Source organism: Excalfactoria chinensis, chromosome 11 (genome assembly GCF_039878825.1).
Source record: "Excalfactoria chinensis isolate bCotChi1 chromosome 11, bCotChi1.hap2, whole genome shotgun sequence".
Taxonomy (NCBI): Eukaryota; Metazoa; Chordata; class Aves; order Galliformes; family Phasianidae; genus Excalfactoria; species Excalfactoria chinensis.
In genome coordinates this window covers 12,356,880-12,375,416 of record NC_092835.1, presented here as the reverse complement: position 1 = coordinate 12,375,416, position 18,537 = coordinate 12,356,880, and the positions used below count along the sequence as shown (strand labels likewise).

Here is an 18,537-nt window from a genome sequence, read left to right as displayed (position 1 = left end):
TCCTAGTTATTCCTGTTTACCTGTTCTGAGCACTTGGATATGATACTGCCAATGGGACCCCAGGATGGACCTGCTCTGGGTGTACAGCAGTGCAGGGAACTGCACAATGGGGGACACCAGGGCTTGCAGTGGGGTGCTCAGGTTTATCACAGCAGCGTGAGGGATGCAGCACAGGATGGCTGTGTGATGGTGAGCCTGCACTCACAGCTGTGTTTTACCAGGTATTGGCATCAAGCTTGAAATAGTGCAGCTGTGAATCTATCCAAACGCCAAAATACGTGACTACAGTTGAGTTGCATGGGTGTTGTCATTCACCTCTAGCTGTTCCTAAGGGCTTTTCTAGCTTCATCCAGGCTCATTCTGTGCATGTCTTTGGTCTTGCATGCTCAATGTAGGTTTTCTTTCCTTGTACAGATTTTGCATTTCCATGGAAGCCATTGGAGTTAGACCTTAATGAATGGTTGTGGTGGTACAGCCAGACCTATCAGAATTTGATCTACGAGGAGTTTTAATGTAGGTTATTGAAACAGACATGTTTTCACAGAAAGGCTGTTACATTCTGAAGTTGCAGGGCTAAAGTGCAATGCATCTCTGTAAATGATCTATATATGCAGTTTCTCAGATTAAAATAAGCCATGCAGTCAGCGTCCCTCTTGGTTACTGCAGCCAGCAGACTGACGATGCACAGCTCCATGAACTCCTTTGAACTTTCAGGTTTTATTTTTCTTGTAAGCCAAAAATTAAGCAGATAGGACAGTCTTGGCAGATCCATTTCCAGCCATCCTCAGTGACACAAGGCCTTCCTGTGCCATTGCAGCACAGGCACTGGCTTAGAGCAGGCTGCCCTCATGTTCAGTAGAAACTCCGTGCAATCTCATCTCAAGTCCCTCTGGGACTGTGCTTCTTTTTAATGGTCATTTTAATATTGCAGCACAGTGACATGTACTGGAGGCAGTGAACTCACAGCTACCCTATAAATAATTTGGCATCTAATTCTGCATATTTTGAGCTTGAGGCCCCCTGAGATAGTGAAAAGAGTTTAAAGCCTGTTATGCAGTTAGGCTAATTTAGCTTGAAAAAAAGAATACCTGGAAAAGAGGCCATATAACGAGTGCATCACCAGAAGCATTGGAGTTGGTTACCAGAACCCATTGGTGCTGGTCCAGCACCCAGTAATGCCTGCTAGGAGCTCTGGTCTCCTCTCTGCTCCCTGGTTCCCAAAGCCCTTCCCCCACCGGGAGCAGGGCAGCCCCTCAGCTCTGCCAGACTGCTCCCAGGGTTGAGCATCCACCAGAAGGCTGTAGGAGGGATGGCTTTCAGTGGGTCTTGTGCCAGAGCCAACACATGTTTGGAATGCTCTGCGTTTTTGTTGGTTTTCCTTATATAGCTTCTAGAAAGATCAAAGTCCCTGTGTTATCATTTTTCATTAAATTGATGTTTCTAACCACAGTGGACAGCTCTCATATCCCTTGAAAACTTACAATAGTGAAATTGTCATAAGGATGAGGCAGGAATGCAAGATTTTATTAAACAGTCTTGAGCTCATAAAAGACATCAGTGTTGTGCCATTCTAGATCATATAAATATATTTCAAAGCAGAATCATATTTCAGCAGAGAAAGAATGCACAAAAGAACACGGGTACCAGATCCCAACATCAAATATTAAAGCTCAGGACAAGGGGTGGGTGCAGGCTCATGGTTACCGCACAGAGGCTGAGGCCTCATGGCTGTGCCAGGCGAGGTGTTGGCAGTGTGTTGGTGGAACATGGACGTGCTCGTGGCTTTGTGGGTTGGGATGGACACAGGTCTTGAAGCATAGGGCTGGGCATCCTGCTTGGCTGTGTGATGTGCTTGGGAGCAGGACGGGAGGTGTCAGAGGGAGATACGAGCTCTACCTGGATAAATAAGTATAAATAATTTTCTTTCTGATATGTGACCGGATTATTTTCCAGTTGATTTCCAGCCAAGGTCCCAAATGGGCCACAGATCAAAAAAAGATAAGGGTCAGTTACAAGGTTGAGCTCATTCAACGTTGCCATGGTAACTGACCTCCAGCATCCCTGGGAGGACGGCACCCAGCTCCCCAGGTGACGCTCAGCTGCCGCGCCATCAATCCGCTGCTTCCCACTGCCAGCCTGCGAGGCACCGCGCGGGGTCTGCGGGGCTTGGCCACATCCACTGGGATTCATTACGGGACCCCAGCGGCACGGGGTGTTTGGGGGATGCTGTACAGCAGGATGGGGCATAGGGACAGCAGCAGTGGAAGAATGCCATCTGGATAGCAGGCATTGTCCAAGTCTGGCATGAACCACTGTGAGTCTGCCGTCCCCTGGCAGTGGCGTGCCCAGCTCCCAGCCCCAGGCCTTGCAATCGTGTTGGATCTCTGTTGGTGCTGCTGGCCTGGTGTTCCCATGGCTTTGTTCTGCAGGGATGTCCATCACTGTCACCTCCTGGCCACAGCCCCTCACTCCTGCACAGCCACATGGATCAGTGCTTGGGCTCCTCCCGCTTTTCTCTTGTTACAAATGTATCCCTTTGCTTACTTATTTACTGGGGAATGAATTGCATAAACAGAATAGTTTCATGCAGTCTTCATTTTATTTCCCTGCATTCATTCCAATTTGTATTTATTTCTGTTACAATCAGAGCGCTCCTTACATGGCCCATTTAATTCTACCAGATTTATGATATAGGGGACAGGAGAAGTTCTCTGTGAGCACAGCATATTAATGCTTTGTTACATGGAGTTACAGCATTTCAAAGTTCATTAAAAGTGTGGTTAAGCTGTGGATGTGTATATCTGAGTACAGGAAAGACGTTCCCTTTTATTGCTGTAATTTGCTGCAGCGAGGTGGAGCCGTGGCACGGGATGCCGCGCTGCTGTCAGGAGCATCAGACGGCCGCACGCACTCCTTCAAATTAGGACTGTTGTGGTTATTCCATGAGGGGAAATTTTGCTTTATTAAATCAAGTTGAAGAGAAGTTTTAACTAACAGTGAAGACAATACCGTTTTATTGTTTAAATTGCAGTTTGTTATTGGTTTGATAACATGTCGGTACATGGCACTGTTAGTGCATTGTTTTATACCGCTATTAATATAGTTATAATTAGAAATGCAGCTGATACGGTGCACGGGCTTAATACAGCATTATTAATTATATTGCATCCTCGCCAGGAGGCTGCCGGCGTCAGTTCTCTTAGAGGCTGAGAGACTCATTGTAATATGTATTAAATGCACACTGCAGCAGCAGAAAGGGCTGGATGGAGAGGCACGCTCCCACTCTGAAGCGGGCATGGTGCTGGTGTAAATGCAGCTAAGCACCTATCAACACATGTGAACTATCCTGCAAATGCATCTGAACTTGAGAACAATGAGGACGTGCTCCACCACCACCATGGTTCAGCCGGGGCCTCGCAGCCCCCAGCCCTCCGAGCAGGCAGTAAATTATGTACCTCAACATTTAGACAAACGCTGCCTTTGACATCAGTGGGCACCACCCAGGTTTCACCTTCAGGATTCAGATAATCAGCTCTCATTCCTACTGGCTTCCCTCAAGACCGGTATGGAAATAAGTGTGTGTCTGCCAGGGATCAAATGCTTTTGGAGACAAAAGTAGGTACTGAAAACATTACAGGATACTATCATCTCCCCATGATACTTTTACACAAAGCGCTCTGTTCCTCTTTTGGCCTGACATAGTTTCAGCCTGACAGAATCCAGCAGGCCTGCTTGTTTTAAACAAGAGCACATCCTATTATTTTTTTGAGAAATGAAGTGTAAAATTAATGCTTATTATTTTGAGCACAGGAAAAAAAAAAAAAAAAAGGCAAGGAGCCCAAGATTCTTGTTGGCCATGCGTGGCTCGTTTAGCGTTAAATCAATTGATCCCCGCATAGATACACTTACGGAGGGATGGGAGAAGATCTAGCACAGCGAGCTGTAAAAATCTGCATTTTATTTTACAAATGAGAGGGGCTGCATAATTCACTGGAGTTATGTAGGTCTCATAGATGCCTGTCATTTTTATTTTTTTAAACAGAATAGAGATGAGGGGAACGCCGCGTTGCGCTGTGCTGCTGACGCCCGGCGCACGTGGCTGGAGGGAGGGCCGGCGTCGGCTGCATTGTCAGGAGGCCGACTTGTGCTCCTGTATGATCCCAGATAATTCACTGAAGTTATTCTCCAAAGGTGACTGAATGCCCCTACACACACACCGTGTTTCTGTGTAAAATAATATGCTGTAAAATGCCACGGAGAAGAGAGTGATTATAGCAGCCATTCTATCTATATCTTTGGGCATTTTCATATTTTGAATACACATGCATGAAAAGAGAAGCGTTTGTCATGCTAACCATGGTACTTTTTTCCACCTTTTTTCTTCCTGGATGGTTTTATAGACACGAGAAATACATAATGGACTCCTGTGGGAGTGGAATAAAAACCCCCACCGGTGAGGAGAAGGCCTTATAATTCAGAAGTGGATTTGCAAATCAAAAGGTCTTGCCTCGAGTGGGATAAATTTCCAGATCTGCAGGAACCCATTATGTTTTATTATTTTTCATTCGAGTTTTAGTTTGTTTGTTATGGGTTTAACTATGTAAAATACTGCGGGGATCAGCCAAGAGAATACACAATCTCTGGTACCTAATTAAACAGACCAAGCCTGTAAAAAGATACTTCAGTCGAAATGCTGCACATTGCCCTCTTTTTTTTTTTTTTTTCTTTTTTTTCCTAATTTTACTGAAATTAAAGCTCTTCAGGCTGCAAAAGGAGCGGTGTTCTCATCAGCAGCCTGTGTCTGTATTTATGAACACACAGGACCGTGGGCTGCGCATGAATCACTATTTTCCAAACACTCACCATGTCAAGAGTAGAAAATTAATGTCAAACATGATTTCTCTGATTTACTCGCAGAAGGAATTTGTTCCATTCTCCCAGTACCTGCTTTGTCCTCCAAGTTTATTGCCTGCATTGTTGGGCATGCTCAGGTGGTGCGAGGCACAGATCCTTACCTGCTTTCTGCCCTCTGCAGAGAAAGGCCAGCAGCCTCCCTTAGGGAGGGACAGAAGCCTGCCCCCTGCATACTGACACATTTTGTAAATAATTTCTCTTCCTCCCCTCCTCTCATGGAGGGCCCATCAAGGCACACAAGCTCTGGGGATGCCCCAGCTGCAGCCATGCAGATGTGTGGCCGCAGGAGCTATCAAGCTCAGCTCTATGTGCCGCGCTGGTGCCGGACCCTCTGCTTGCCTTTCCACCCCAAAACAGGGCACTGAGATCTTGGAATCTCCAAAGGCCCTGAAGAAACAATGATTTCCCTTGGTTTGACTGCTTTAAAGCTAATTTAAATCAATTCTAAATAGAGACCGTGCTTTTGAATGCTGACATTATTTGCAAGATCCAAATGCGTTTGGCAGGAGATCAGTTGATGGGATGATGCGGTCATTTCTTGGGCATCTTGGAACTATCAGCTGAAGTCAGCGAGGTTTGGAGATACAAAATAAGCCTGAGTGTAAATCAAAAGGCAATTTCTTTCGTTTTTGAAATACGTGTTCATGACTTTTGTGTGTGCTGCCGTAATGAAGGGAAGATGTTTTTGAGAATTGCTTACAAAAGCCATCTACAAAATCTTTAAGTTGAGATGTTCTCTGGATTGTATAAAGTGTACATTTTAAACCTGTGTTACTTTAAATCTCTGCTCCTCCCGCCCTCATTTCAAGAAAACCAAAGGAAATACGGCCTCAATACCCGCAAAAATGGCATAGAGGCAACAAAAATACAGAAGTTAGTAGAAGAGAAACATACCATCTTACAAAGGTGGTAGGCTGGGATGAAGAATAATTGCTATTATTTCCCTGTGAGTTCCTCTAGATCATGGGGCATCTGTAGTGGGCACTGCGTATTCAGCGCACCTCCTAGAATAATACTTTGGATATGTTACATGGAAATTACTCTTTCAAATGACATTTAACTCCCTTTAATGGTCTCTCCAGCTTGGAAAAAGCCAAGAGATATAAAATTAAGGCCAGCACTGGTTTGGGCTCCTGCTATTCTTCCATTGTCTGTTCCTCTCTGCTGTATTTGCAGTGTAATCTGAGGTGATGAAGCCTGCTTTCAGTGTACGTGGTTGAATTCACTGTTAAATTCATTTTAGATGCTGTTTGAGTATTTAATAATACATACGCAGAGCAGCGACGTCTCTGCTGTGTGCCGAGGCGCAATGAGCGGCACGGGATGGGCGCAGCCCAGCAGCAGCACATGGCATTGCCTCCATCCTGGCTGCAGATAAATGCCCCTGTGACCGGGGCTGCTCACCTGAGCTCAGTGCACAGGGCTGTGCCTTGCTGGTGGCCATGGGCCCTTGAATTTGTGCACACAGCTTTGGACACGGGCGTTTCTCGCCGACTGCTGCATCGCAGACGCTAATGTGCTGTGTCACTAACAAGTTGTATCATTTGAACCTTGCAGAGGAAGGCATCAATCATGAGTGCAAGCTGTGTAACCAGATGTTTGACTCTCCGGCAAAGCTCCTGTGTCACCTGATTGAGCACAGCTTTGAGGGGATGGGAGGCACATTCAAATGCCCTGTTTGTTTCACAGGTAAGACACAGAGACTGAGACAAGCCTCAGTGTGCATGGCTTGATCCAGAAATGACACTTGGGGGATTTGTAAAATACTGTATGCCTTTTCTTGGGAAAAGAAATACTGTGCTTGGAAATGTTCAGAATATCTCCTGTCTGAAACTGCAGAGGTGAGGTGTTTGACATCTCACGGCACTACCCAAATGCAGCTGGCCCTGTGTTACTTCTTGCTACTGGGGCCTTTCGGGTTGTGGCCTGAATGTGAGGCACATCTCTAAGAGCAGAACTTGCAGCGCAGGGGCCTGTTGTCGTGAGGACTCTCCTTGTGTGCCACATGCAACAGCGAGCCTCGCGCACCTGAGATCCCATGACACAACAGTGTGGTCTGACACCTCCATCCGAAAGGTTTCTTTAAGGGCAGTCTGCTTGTGTCAACGCGTTTCCAGCTCCTTTGCAGTTGTGCCCATCTGAGGGCCTGCTCTGTCCTTCCCTGTGGTTCATTTTCAGCTGTCTCATCAGTACAAATGGTTCTGGATGGCCCCTTCTCAGAAGATTTTCAGGATGCATTTTAAAGGTGCCTTTTACTCGCTCATCAGAATAGGAGTTAACACCTGAGTTTCCAAACTGCATAGGGATGACTGCCATGTGTGACTACGGGCTGAGTGTCAGCTCCTGTGATCCCCTCAGCCCTGTGCTTCTTAGGATCTGGCCCACAGTCTGAGAACTGCTGTTTGAGAGCTTGGAGTTAGTTTTTCTGTTCCTGAAGCACACTGTAATGTGTTTGACTGCATCTCTTTCATTCTGCTGAAGAAGCTTTTTTCATTTACTGGTGAAAATTCATATAGGATGAGACAAAAAATTAGATATGTTTTTAACCAGCTAAAGCTGGATTTCAATATGTTTCTAATTTCACTTGTTAAAGGCAGGGTAATTGTCAATTCAAATTCCTAACGTAGATGGTATATCTGTAACATTAAATCATAATATTTTTTTCTATATTGGAAGGACAGCCCATTTAGAAGGTCTGAACACCGTGGCAGCCTGCCCTTTCAGGTTCACGTGTCTGCCAGAAATGCTGCTCTGGGCACTCATCCTCCAGACCAGCCATCAAGGCCGCTCCTGGCCCAGTTGTCCTGCATTAAAAATGCATCCAATGCACCTGCTGTGGGGCCAGGGCTCCCTGCAGGAGCGGTGACGTCCTCTGCTCGCTCTGATGACTGAGTTCTTCCAGTCACCCGTGGACAGCATTAGCTTTATGTGAAATATCAAAAGTCCATCCAGGATTTAGAGCCCGTCAGAAGTGAGCTGACTGCCAGCCTGGAGACTCTAAATTGACCACCGGTAAGGACGTTCTGCTGAACTGAGTGTATTGGCACTTCTCTGGTGGATATCCTCGGACTTTTTAGAGTCTTTGCAGTCATAAAAGTGTAGTTCAAGATGGGAAATGTTATATGAAGCAATTTTAACTAATTGTACTGTGTTCTTTCAGTTTTTGTGCAGGCGAATAAACTGCAGCAGCACATCTTTGCAGTCCATGGACAGGAAGATAAAATTTATGACTGTTCCCAGTGCCCACAAAAGTTCTTCTTTCAAACAGAGCTTCAGGTATGTTTGCAAGAGGAGTAAAAACAAAGCCAAGGCTATTGGTTTTTCTGTGTGTAGCCTTCACCCTTGCACAGCAACTGGAGAGAGTGCACACCCAGTACGGTCTCTTCTCCTGCTCTTAAACTCTCAGTCTCCTGCCTCCTGGGGTGCTATCAGGAGAGAAGGGTCTTTGAGCATGGCTGAAATAAGTAAATAAGACAAGGCAGATATCATGATTCTTTATGAGTATTCCTCTTGACAGTAGAGTTGCTACATCCTGACATGTCTATGTCAAACACCTTGTAAATAATTTCTTTTTCTCTATTAATAATTTAGGGACTGATTAACATACAAAGACTAAGCAAATGGTACACTGCCCTCCCCTTCCTCACTGCTAAGTCAAAAGTAAAGGAATTTTCCCCCACCCAGGTGTGAGAGCAAAGTGTGGGTACAGCTGAACATGATGCTTCATTAGCAGCTCCACCAAGGCAATAGCACATTAATAAGCAGCAGGTTCTGCTAACTAGGCATCACATAGTGGTTTCCCTGGGGATTGTGGTCTCTTCGGTTTTACCTGTTCCTGAGCTGGAGCCTGTCCCGTGTTCCTGGCTGCTTTCTGAGGGACTGGACCCTGACCTGGAGGTGCTGTTGGAGCTCTGCTCCCAGGGGATGCTCCGGAGCTGCATTGCTGAGGTTGGGTTTTAAATTGTGTCGGTACCTTTGGTGCTGAGCCCTGAGAGGCCGGAAACTGCGGGGCATTAACTTTGTGCTGCTCCAAGCGCAGAACAAGCCCTGTGTGTGTGCAGTCCCACAGGGAAACACGGTGCTGTGCTGTAGGTGTGTTGCCCTGCCCTCCATCAGGTGCCTGTACCTGAGCTGCGCTGTTATGGCACGCTGTCTGCTGGCAGATGTGGCCTTCTCCTAGAATGGAACCGTGTGCCTCATTTACATCTGTTAGCTTCATAATACACAATTTACTTAAACTTTAGAGGGTTTTTATTTATGTTGCTGAATTCCCAAGCTGCTGCCTCTTGTGTCATGCTGTCACGCTGCGGAAGGATGGTTGATCTTTTCACTTTGTTGATTTTATTTTTATTTTTCTCCCAGGGGAATCTTTTCTCTCTCTTGTTCTAGCAACCTGATTTGCATAAGTGTACAAAAGTTTTAACTATACCTTGTTAATATTTGAATACAGTCAGCAGATTTGGGTTTGTGTGTTGTCACCAGGAGCATTTTGTGAAGGCGGCAGTGGTTTGTAACGCCAGTGTTTTCATCTCAGTTTGCCTTTAAAGTGGTATTTGGTCAAAGTGCCAGCACAATTAAAATGGGTGGACTGGCTTCCTGTGCCACTGCATTAACCTTTACAATCAGACAGTCAACTAAATAGAACCTTGTTAAATTATAGTCTTAGCAGTGGCTCCCCCGCCCCTTCTTTATTTTTTATTTTTTGCAATTAACAGTTTAATTACATAGTGTTTCAATTCTGAAGTGTTGTTCATTGCAAAATTGCTGCAAATAGCAGCTGTAATCAGATAAATTATAATTGTAATTTTCCAGTTTTCACGCAGGATTTGTGTGCATTTAAAATTTCTGTACTTAAAATAATTACCCGAGTAGCTTTGAATGGGGTTGGCTGAATGAAAATTTAATACTTAGCTGCACAGTTTCGGTCCTTATTTTAGTGGTGATTCAAAAAAGTGTTCACTTGATGCCAGGGATTTTATTAATTCAAATACCTGAGTCAAGGAGGGCAGCAAACATTCAGTTAGAAACACTCAGAGCTTCTGAATCTGCCTGACTTGCGTGATTATCTCGCCAGTCAGCGACGTGCAAGCTGTCCATTCCCAATTCCTCAGCTGTTAGTTACGTTTTTGCTGAATGATGAACATTTTGTGTTATTTTAGTGAACCAGTTGTTGAGCCTCCAGTTAAATCTGCATAAACCATTCAGTCTCTTAGCAGTGTGTTTCTTATGGGGGAAAATCGCCATCCACCTCGTGGGCCTGCTTGATGAATTTGACTTTTCAGTTCTCATCTCACTGCTGTAAAATAACAGCTATTCCTTTTATGTTAAGATCTGAACTGATGCCTTGTTTGCTGTTTGTATTTTTAAGTGAGATTATTGGAAGTACTTCTAGAAAAGTGAGTATTCCAATATTTCAAGGAGAAATTGAATGTCATTCTTGCAAAAAAAAACAGAGAAAAGGAGGAGATGGGGGAGAATGGCATGCAGTGAAGGAAGAGGTACCTTCTAGAGATGTCCTGGAGCAGTATGAATTACCCCGCTGACTTGTAAACGTTTCTCTAACAGTTATCTTGAACACAGTGCATGCCAAGAGAGGTGTGTGTGTGCCATGTGATGAAAAGCTCCCCACTCCAAGTGTACATGTCAGTGCTTGGGGCAAATCCTGCTTCAGCAGCATAACACTCCTGCAACAATCAAACCCTCTTTTCATTTCTGAACTAGCGGTTGTATTTTAGCGTGTGTTTGTGCTTTGAAGTTTACGCTATCTGATGGAGCTGTAAAACCAAGGCTTAAGAAAGCTTGGAGGAACAGAGCTCATTTTATAAGCTGTGGAAACTCTGGTGTGAACCTGGAGTGATGAGTCAGGGAGGTTATGCTAATACTGCCAGAGGAAAAGAAAACAGAACGGTTATTCAGCTGCTTACGTTATCTCATTGGAAATGAGGAAACAAAACACGGTGTGGTTAAATACGAAGCATAGTGGAAATAGTCAGTGTGATAACTGAGGGTGCCCTCAGGGCAGGGGAAGAAGGGCTGGCAGCTCCTTGTTTTTCACATCCTGTTTGCAGAGATTGACATCTATGAATATGATGAGAATGGCCTGGAAAAAAAGAAGTAAATTTATACCTAATTCATAATACATCAAGGCTATGGCACTTCATGCATCCTGCTGAAAGCGCTTGCTGAAGTGGAGAAATAGGGAGGGCAGTCTTCACCAGTGGGGCAGGAGAGTCCTCTGGGCCCATCCTGGGCTGTAGCACTGCTCTTTGGAGGTGGCTGGAGCCATTGTGGCACATGGAATGTGCAGGTGTGGGGGTGGACTGCTGACCTCTGACAGCTGAACTTCTAGTCTTTAATGTTCAAAATATAACAGGGAGCCCTGCCTGCTCCAAAGATGGGTCAGAAATAAGGTACCTACTGGGGGCTGAGGGTTAGGGTTGCAGCGTTGCCCCCAGCTGGGGAATGTGCCTCCTCACTTACTTGAATTGAGAATTGCAATAAGCAAAATGTGACTGAACGGTGATTTTATTATTTTTTTTTTTTTAGAGGAACCTGAAGGAGAGTTTTCATGTGTGCTCTTTTGCCACTGCATTTTCCAAGGAGCCATCACATAACCAATGGAGTATTTGTACTTAAAGGATTAATTCCTGCTGTTTGCTTGTGTTCTGTTAATCATACTGTTTCCTCCTAAATGATTACAATTGATGAAAACCAAGGCAAGGGATACAATAAACAATGCGCACAATCCAGGTACCGGGGGAGCAGGGTACTGCCAGGTCCTTCCTAGCACAGGTGTTCAGCTGTTTCAGTGCCTGTTATGGGTAAAGGGCTTTCGTTCTGCTCAGCTTTGGAGATATGTCAAACTGTTAAATTAAGAGAGCTTCACTGGAGGAATTCGCTGTCATTTCAGGTGCCCAGGTCCTTTAAATGAGCATGTATCAAAAGGAGAGTGGCTACTATGGCTCATTGGTTAACACTGTGGTCTGTCTCCTTCCTCATTTTATTTTATGTGAAAAGCTGGCAATTTTCATATATCTATAAACAGGCATGAGCTGCTGCACAGAAATTGAGCTCGTTATATTAATAATGATTTACCATGAATGTCCTCCAGGGGCTTGATTTGGTCCACATCAAAGTCCTTGGGATTCTTTCCACTGATTACAGCAGCTCAAGCCCTAAGCAGGTTTTCTTTTTAAAGTCTCCCTTTAATGTCAGCTTGGTGTCAGACACATCTCATACTAAGCTGCGTGCTGCCCAGGGGAGCAGGGCACTGCTCTGAGCCACCCGGGGACGACAGGCCCTCATGGGAAATATGGAGGTGCCGCTCTGCAGCCCTGGGGCCTCCCTGCAAGCACTGCTGTGAGGCTGGGGGTAGCCAGCTGCTGCTGCCAACATTCCCTGGGCCCTGCAGAGAAGCAGGTGGGGAATGAGAGCCCCCAGGCTCCATTCAAAGGTTGTTTGCCACCACTGGTCAGAGCACAGAAGAGATACTGAAGAGATTTTGGGTCTGCACCCAGCTCTTTGGAACCCTTTGTTGTCACCAGCTCCTACTTGGGAAAAAAACAAGCTTTGCCTCCTTCCTGGGGGGCTGAGAAAGCTGAATTAAATAGGAGTCAAATTGTTCTTACGAGACCCTGAAATATCTCAGTGCTTCTGGACGAGTGTTTATACAGTCAGAGAGGGAAATGCAAATCTATGGCATTTTGATGCTGCTGCAGAAAAGATGTTTCCCTGGGGACAGGGGAGCGTGGTGGGGCGACAGGACCGGGAGAGCAGCGCTCCTCCCACTTATGTAACCCCTGCTTGTTTCAGGGCTTAGCAGGACTGCAGTGTCAACACAGTAGCTGGAAACAAACCACAAGCTCTTTCTAAGCTCCGTATGAAGCATCAACTAAATATGTGAGCAGCTTTCTACAAATAAAATCTCTTTTTGTTTTGGACAGAATTTCCATTTCTGCATTAACAGATTAATTTATTTCTTTTTACTGTTTATTCTTCCTTTAAAATCCTGAGGATGACCCAGGCAGTGATGTGAGCAGATCTGGCCTGCGTTTCTAAAAAACGTTGCCGTGGTGCTTAGAGTATTGTTAAATTTTAATTATTAGTAGTTACAAAGCTAATAAATTACAAGAACACCAAAATCTATTCCAGCCATATTGCTGGGTTTCATTCAGACGCAGTCAGATAATTATAACTAACAATAATTAAAAATTAAAAGTGCTGTAGGCACATACCCATCACGTTGAGTCTGTCTGCCTGAACATTTGTTATGGACTACGAAACCAGAAGCATTGCCTCTGCTCTGGTGTCACCGTGCAGAAGAGTTTTGCCCCCTGGGTCTGCGGATCTCAGTAGGTTTGAATTAAGTGGGGGAGATCTGTGTGGCTGTTTACAAACTCAGGGTCGGGAGATGGCTCTCATAGTGCCCAGTGCTGAGAAGTGCCTTTGTGGAGCTGTGGGAATGCTGCTGGGGCTCTGCAGCAGAAGCAGTTCTGTCCTGAGCCTAATGCCCAGGAGGGGGATGCTGTGCAAAAGCGAGAGAGGCACCCCAGCCCCTCTGTGTGATTTGGCAGCATTCTGTTCCCTGTCCCTAGGCTGAGGTGGCCCTTGTACAGCCAGGTTGCTCCTGCTTTGTGTGAGGGGTGATGCAGAAATCCCAAAGTGCCCTGTGCTTGGTGTGGTTACAAGGTGCAGCATTTTGTTGTTGTTATTGTTTGGAAAGGAAGTTCTGGCCATCATATTGCCTCATTTTATTTTTTTATCATCTCTGAGATCTCTTCAGAGAGATATGTAGAGGTCTCTCAAGTCTGTGAAGACTTGCCTAAGCTCAGGAATATCAGTAGCTGTCCCACAATTAAAAAGGCCTTCATTTCTTGCACCATTAATGCCGCTCTGTGGCTAGCCCTGGCCAACAAAGTATGCCTAACTTGGCATTAGCTTGTGCGGAAAGCCCAGCAGTGATGCAGAGTGGGGGAAGAAAAGGGAGCCAGGTGAAAGGCATCGTTTGAGTCATTAATGCACTTAAGTGCACCCAAGTGTCAACATGTGTGATCAAGTGTAAGGAGGCATGTCGTTCCAATGTGGCAGCGCTGGCACACAGAAGGGGCTTCCTACAGCAGAGATGGCACTTGGAGCTGGCGCTCAGGCTGCCCAGCTAAACCCGTTGTTGCCTGTCATCTATGCCCTAAGGCAAGGGTCCAACCAACTTTTGTGTAGGCACCATGCCATCCCAACAGATGGCCATGAGTGTAAGCCGCCAAGAGACAATGTATATGCATCAATTGTGTTTATTGAAAGCACAATTCCTGGCTGGAAGTGTCCAAATGTCTATTTATTCTGAGCTAAGATGCCTTTAGTTAATGGATATGGAAATGCAGCCTAGCTTTGAACTATTTTATATACATTATAATGCAGTGTCAATACATGTGTGTAAGACATGCTGATTTTGCGGAGCCACTTAAAGGTCTGACATGGCGCACACATGGCACACATCCCTCCCAGGATGGAGTCCTAGTGCCAGGGTGCCGTTCTCCCCTTGCTGCTGGAGGCCAAACTCTGTGGGTGCTGAACATGGCTGTAAATCTCTAGTGTGCCATGTGGAGTGTGGAGGTGTGCAGGGAATCAACCTCGTGCGCTTGCAGACTTTCCTTTGAACACATCCAACCTCTGCTTCCACTCTGTGGTGGAAGCCCTTTGTGCTTTGTGGGTGAACATGTGACATGCTAGCTGAGACCAAAGCGAGCTGTGCTGTACACATCCAGGCTGAGGGTTGTTGCTTTGTTGTTTATGTGTTTTTGTTGTTTTTTTTCACATGTGGCAGGAAGAGGGGAAAGACACTATATGTAAAGGTTTTGCTTTTTGTTTGGCAACGTGATTACCCACCAAAAGAAGGAACTGATGAAAGAATCCAGAGAGGGGTTTGTATGTGTACATTAAAGGATGTCTCCTTCCTGCACTTGTTAGCTTTATTCAATTAAGACTTGTTAGTGTGCTTGAAAGCTAAGCTTTAAAGACCCCTCTGAACATACGGTTTGGTAATCATAAAGATTCAGGCACACTGTGGGTAAATAAATACAGCAGGAATGTTTTACTTCCAGATTTCCCTGCTATTGGAAGCAGAGCACGTGGGCATGTTAAACATCCATCCTTGACCAAAAGGAGGAAGCACAGGAGAAGAAATGAGAAATAGATTTTCTTTCGGAAAGACCAGATTGCACTCTCTGGTCTGGCAATAACAATTACTAATGACATTTAGAGTGAAATTAAGGATGAGAAATGCAAGTTGGCATTTCAGCAGTGCCAGTCGGTAACATTGCATCAGAGCTCACAGGAGAGATGGGAAAAAGTTTAGGGATGGAAAATTAATTTTGTTATGTCAACAATTAACAAATACCTTTTCTTCGTTCTTTAGCACACTATTGCAAATTACTGCTGTGATAGTATTTAGCAGCTCCTCGGGTGAATGAAAAAGCACTTTGAAATCCTCATTTCTGGAGTCAAACACACAAGATATGATTTGCTCCATTCTGTTGAATAATGAATGACAAAAAAAAAGTTCAAACTGACCAGGGAGGGAGAAAAATGAGCCTTTAGATTTGTGGATCTGCACTTTGTGCGGTTTTTCTCTGCAGATTTGTATTAGTTGTTTTTTTGTTTTGTTTTTTTTTTTTTTACAGTTGTGGATGAATTAAACTTACTTGTCCTCACTTGTTCTTTTCTTCCCTATTTTACAAATTTGGCAAGTCTGAAGTTGAACAGTGCACTCAAATCTGTGCAGGAAAATTGTGGAGAAGCCAGACTTGAGAGCTCAGGAAACCTCAGACCTTTTACTTAGAAGTCCTTGATGTGTTCGTAAGGTGAAATTCCTGTCCCCATAGGAAGGTGGTACAAAGTCTGCTCTGCCTGCAGCCAGGCACAGAGGGGCTGCAAGCTGTGGGTCTGTGAGCGTGCCCATCAGCACAGCTGGCTGTGCAGCAGCAGTGACCCTGGGGACAGCAGATCCAGATACTACTGCTTCCCACCACCAGAGCCCCAAGCAGGGCATGGTCCTTGTAACAAAGAGAATGCTTTTGTAGTATGTAGGCAAATAAAATAATGTGGGGTTTTATTTGTTTCTTTTTCTGTTCTTTTAGTGTTTGTTTTTTTTTCCTTCAGAAAGTCTTGTCACAATGTTTGTTTGTTGTTGCTGGTGAGAGGAGTTCTCTAACGCAGCCACTTTGGTTTGGGTTTTTTGTTTGTTTTTTGCAGTAGAAATGGATATGGAGTGTAGTTTGGGTTCTGAGCGTGGGTTAGCTCTGTTTCCTCCTGTGAGTATCACTGTCATCCAAAGGAGCAGGGATGCTGCATTGGAAAGGGCAGAATATAAGCACTATTTAAGAAAGAAAACAGCGGAGCTTGAGCAGTCTGTTTTAAACAGCTCATCCAAGGTGGAGTACAGTATGCTTTTAGAAGTTCCATTTCTTCATTTGCTTGCTGTTGGAGCAAAACAGGGGTGCTTGTCCAGACATAAGAGTATATGCCTCAGTGTTTTCACAAGGAATGTCTAGATCATTAAATATAATAGGTCTCAGCTGCAGTTTTGATCACTGAAGCATGCACACAATTCATCACAGCAAATTAGGTACGTCTTTGTAACTTATCTTTCTGCAATTTGCTGGCACTTTTAAAGAGCTGAAACTTATATTGTATGTTTTGCTGAAGCCATTGCAGGTAAAATATGCTGTGTTTATTGTCGGGAGAACAAGGATCCAGTAATAACAAAAACATGGAGCAGCCTGTTTCTGCTCCTGCATCTTGCAGAACCAGCAGTAGTACCAGCAGAGATCCCCAGCCACATTCATTATTTATATATTTTAGTGAATTTCTTGTCTGCAGTAAAAGAGATGTAAGCTTCAACATCAGACTGTTTGTGCCAAATTCCACCCTACAGCCCATTCAAGAAACCTGAGGCAGCCATGGTTCTCAGTCATTACACACACCATTTATCTGATTGGAATTTTGTCCTCTCTGGCTTGAAATGTTGCTTGTTCTTTAAAAGCTTGGTTTGACCTTTGGAGAGAAAAGATATTTGATAGGCACATCTTAATTTATTTATTTTTTTGGTAGTGAGAACCCAAACCAAAGCCTACTTAAACAGAAATCAGCATTCAGAAGCAGCACAGTTACTGAAAAGCGTTTACTTTATTAGTGGAAGAAGACAGACGTTAGTGGACTCGAAAATCACCTTTCAGTGGACTCATCAATTTCAGTTGCTAGTTAGATGGGTATCTTTGTAACAGCATGAATTTATACCCTGGGTTTTTTTCAGTTTCCTTAAGATCGCTGCTGTCTTAACCTGCTGAGAGGTTCGGACATGGATTTTGGTTATTTTCTTTTCCTTAAAGAGGACATGGTTGTGTTTCTAATTGCAGGTCTTTCTTACATCGTAGAAAGGTACTTAGTTTTGAGAGATGTGAATGATATGTAGCTACAGTATAAGCACAATGTTGTAAAAGAATTCCCCAGTATGGCTTCTGTGGGGGGAAAAAATAATAATAAACAGTCTAAACCATTTTCAGTAACCAGATCTTTTTAACTGTCTGAAGGTGATCACAGTCCACCTGTATTTACATCTGGGGTCTGTCACAGTGTAACGGTCTCCTTTTTAACTCAGAAATTCAAGGCTACTGGTAAACAGAGCAATGCATTAAGCAGTCAGTCTCTGAAATAGAAAGAAATACCGTCCTGCCTCTATTGTGCAGCATCTTTAGGTTTCAGGGATTTTGTTTAAATCTGAAATTTATGTCCAGGAGAAATAAAATATTAGATTGTAAAAGCAGCGGGGGAGGGAGTAAACATAGTCTCTTTTGTCCTTTATATCATTTCCCCAGGAAGATAATAAATGTATGGCAAGTGTACAGGCATTGTGTGTATATTGTATTTCATATGTGAAGCCCAGATTTCAGACAGGAAATCCTGGACTGATGCTGTACCACAGTTTCCTACTCCTGCAGTGCTGGTGGAGCACCCCCTCCCCCCTGCTTCTGCCATTAGAAGGTGTCTGAAAAATAGTTTCATGAAGAAATTTAGAAGGCCTTGAGTGTACTTGTGCTATGCCAAGTATGAGATTTAGGGTTTAACCCCGTGGTTTGGCTCTTGGTCAATGAAAGGTGAGGGAGCAGTGCTTTTCCCCATCGTAGCTGGATGCAGCTGAGGACCCGGTCCTGCCTTTTGGGCAGCCTTCCTGGGGCCATTTTAAATAGCAAGAGACTGCTACCGGCTGCTTCCTCATTGGCATACCTGCTGTCCTTGCTCTGTGAGGTTGGATATAAAGCTTGAGCAGTGAGTGGTCAGGAAACAATGGGGCCTGGTAAGAACAAAAGAAGGAACTATGATCCGGCAAGTTGGTAGCTTGCCTGCCTGCAGCTGGGTTTGTGCACAGGGCTGTCACTGCCTGCACCTTGTGCTTTTGGCAGGAAAGCTGTTGTATTTGCAGTCCAGCTCGCTCTCGTGGAGCTGAGTTATGTACAGAAACATACAGCAGTTCTGTTTTCAGAGAAGTGTATTCAGTTGGTGTTAAAACAGAGCATTAAGTACACAATATTTTGAGATTGGTTTCATATCGCACCTTGACCAGAGGAGAAA

General features: G+C 44.7%; 1 protein-coding gene across 8 annotated transcripts in view; it reads left to right on the top strand.

Moving 5' to 3' along the window:
• ZNF423 (zinc finger protein 423) overlaps positions 1 to 18,537 on the top strand; it is a 193,673-nt gene that overhangs the window by 164,804 nt on the left and 10,332 nt on the right. For all 8 annotated transcript variants that reach the window (XM_072346064.1, XM_072346066.1, XM_072346068.1 and 5 more), the window contains 2 exons: positions 6,472 to 6,603; positions 8,075 to 8,190. In XM_072346064.1, coding sequence (XP_072202165.1) covers positions 6,472 to 6,603; positions 8,075 to 8,190 — 248 coding nt within the window. The remainder of the gene's footprint in view (positions 1 to 6,471; positions 6,604 to 8,074; positions 8,191 to 18,537) is intronic.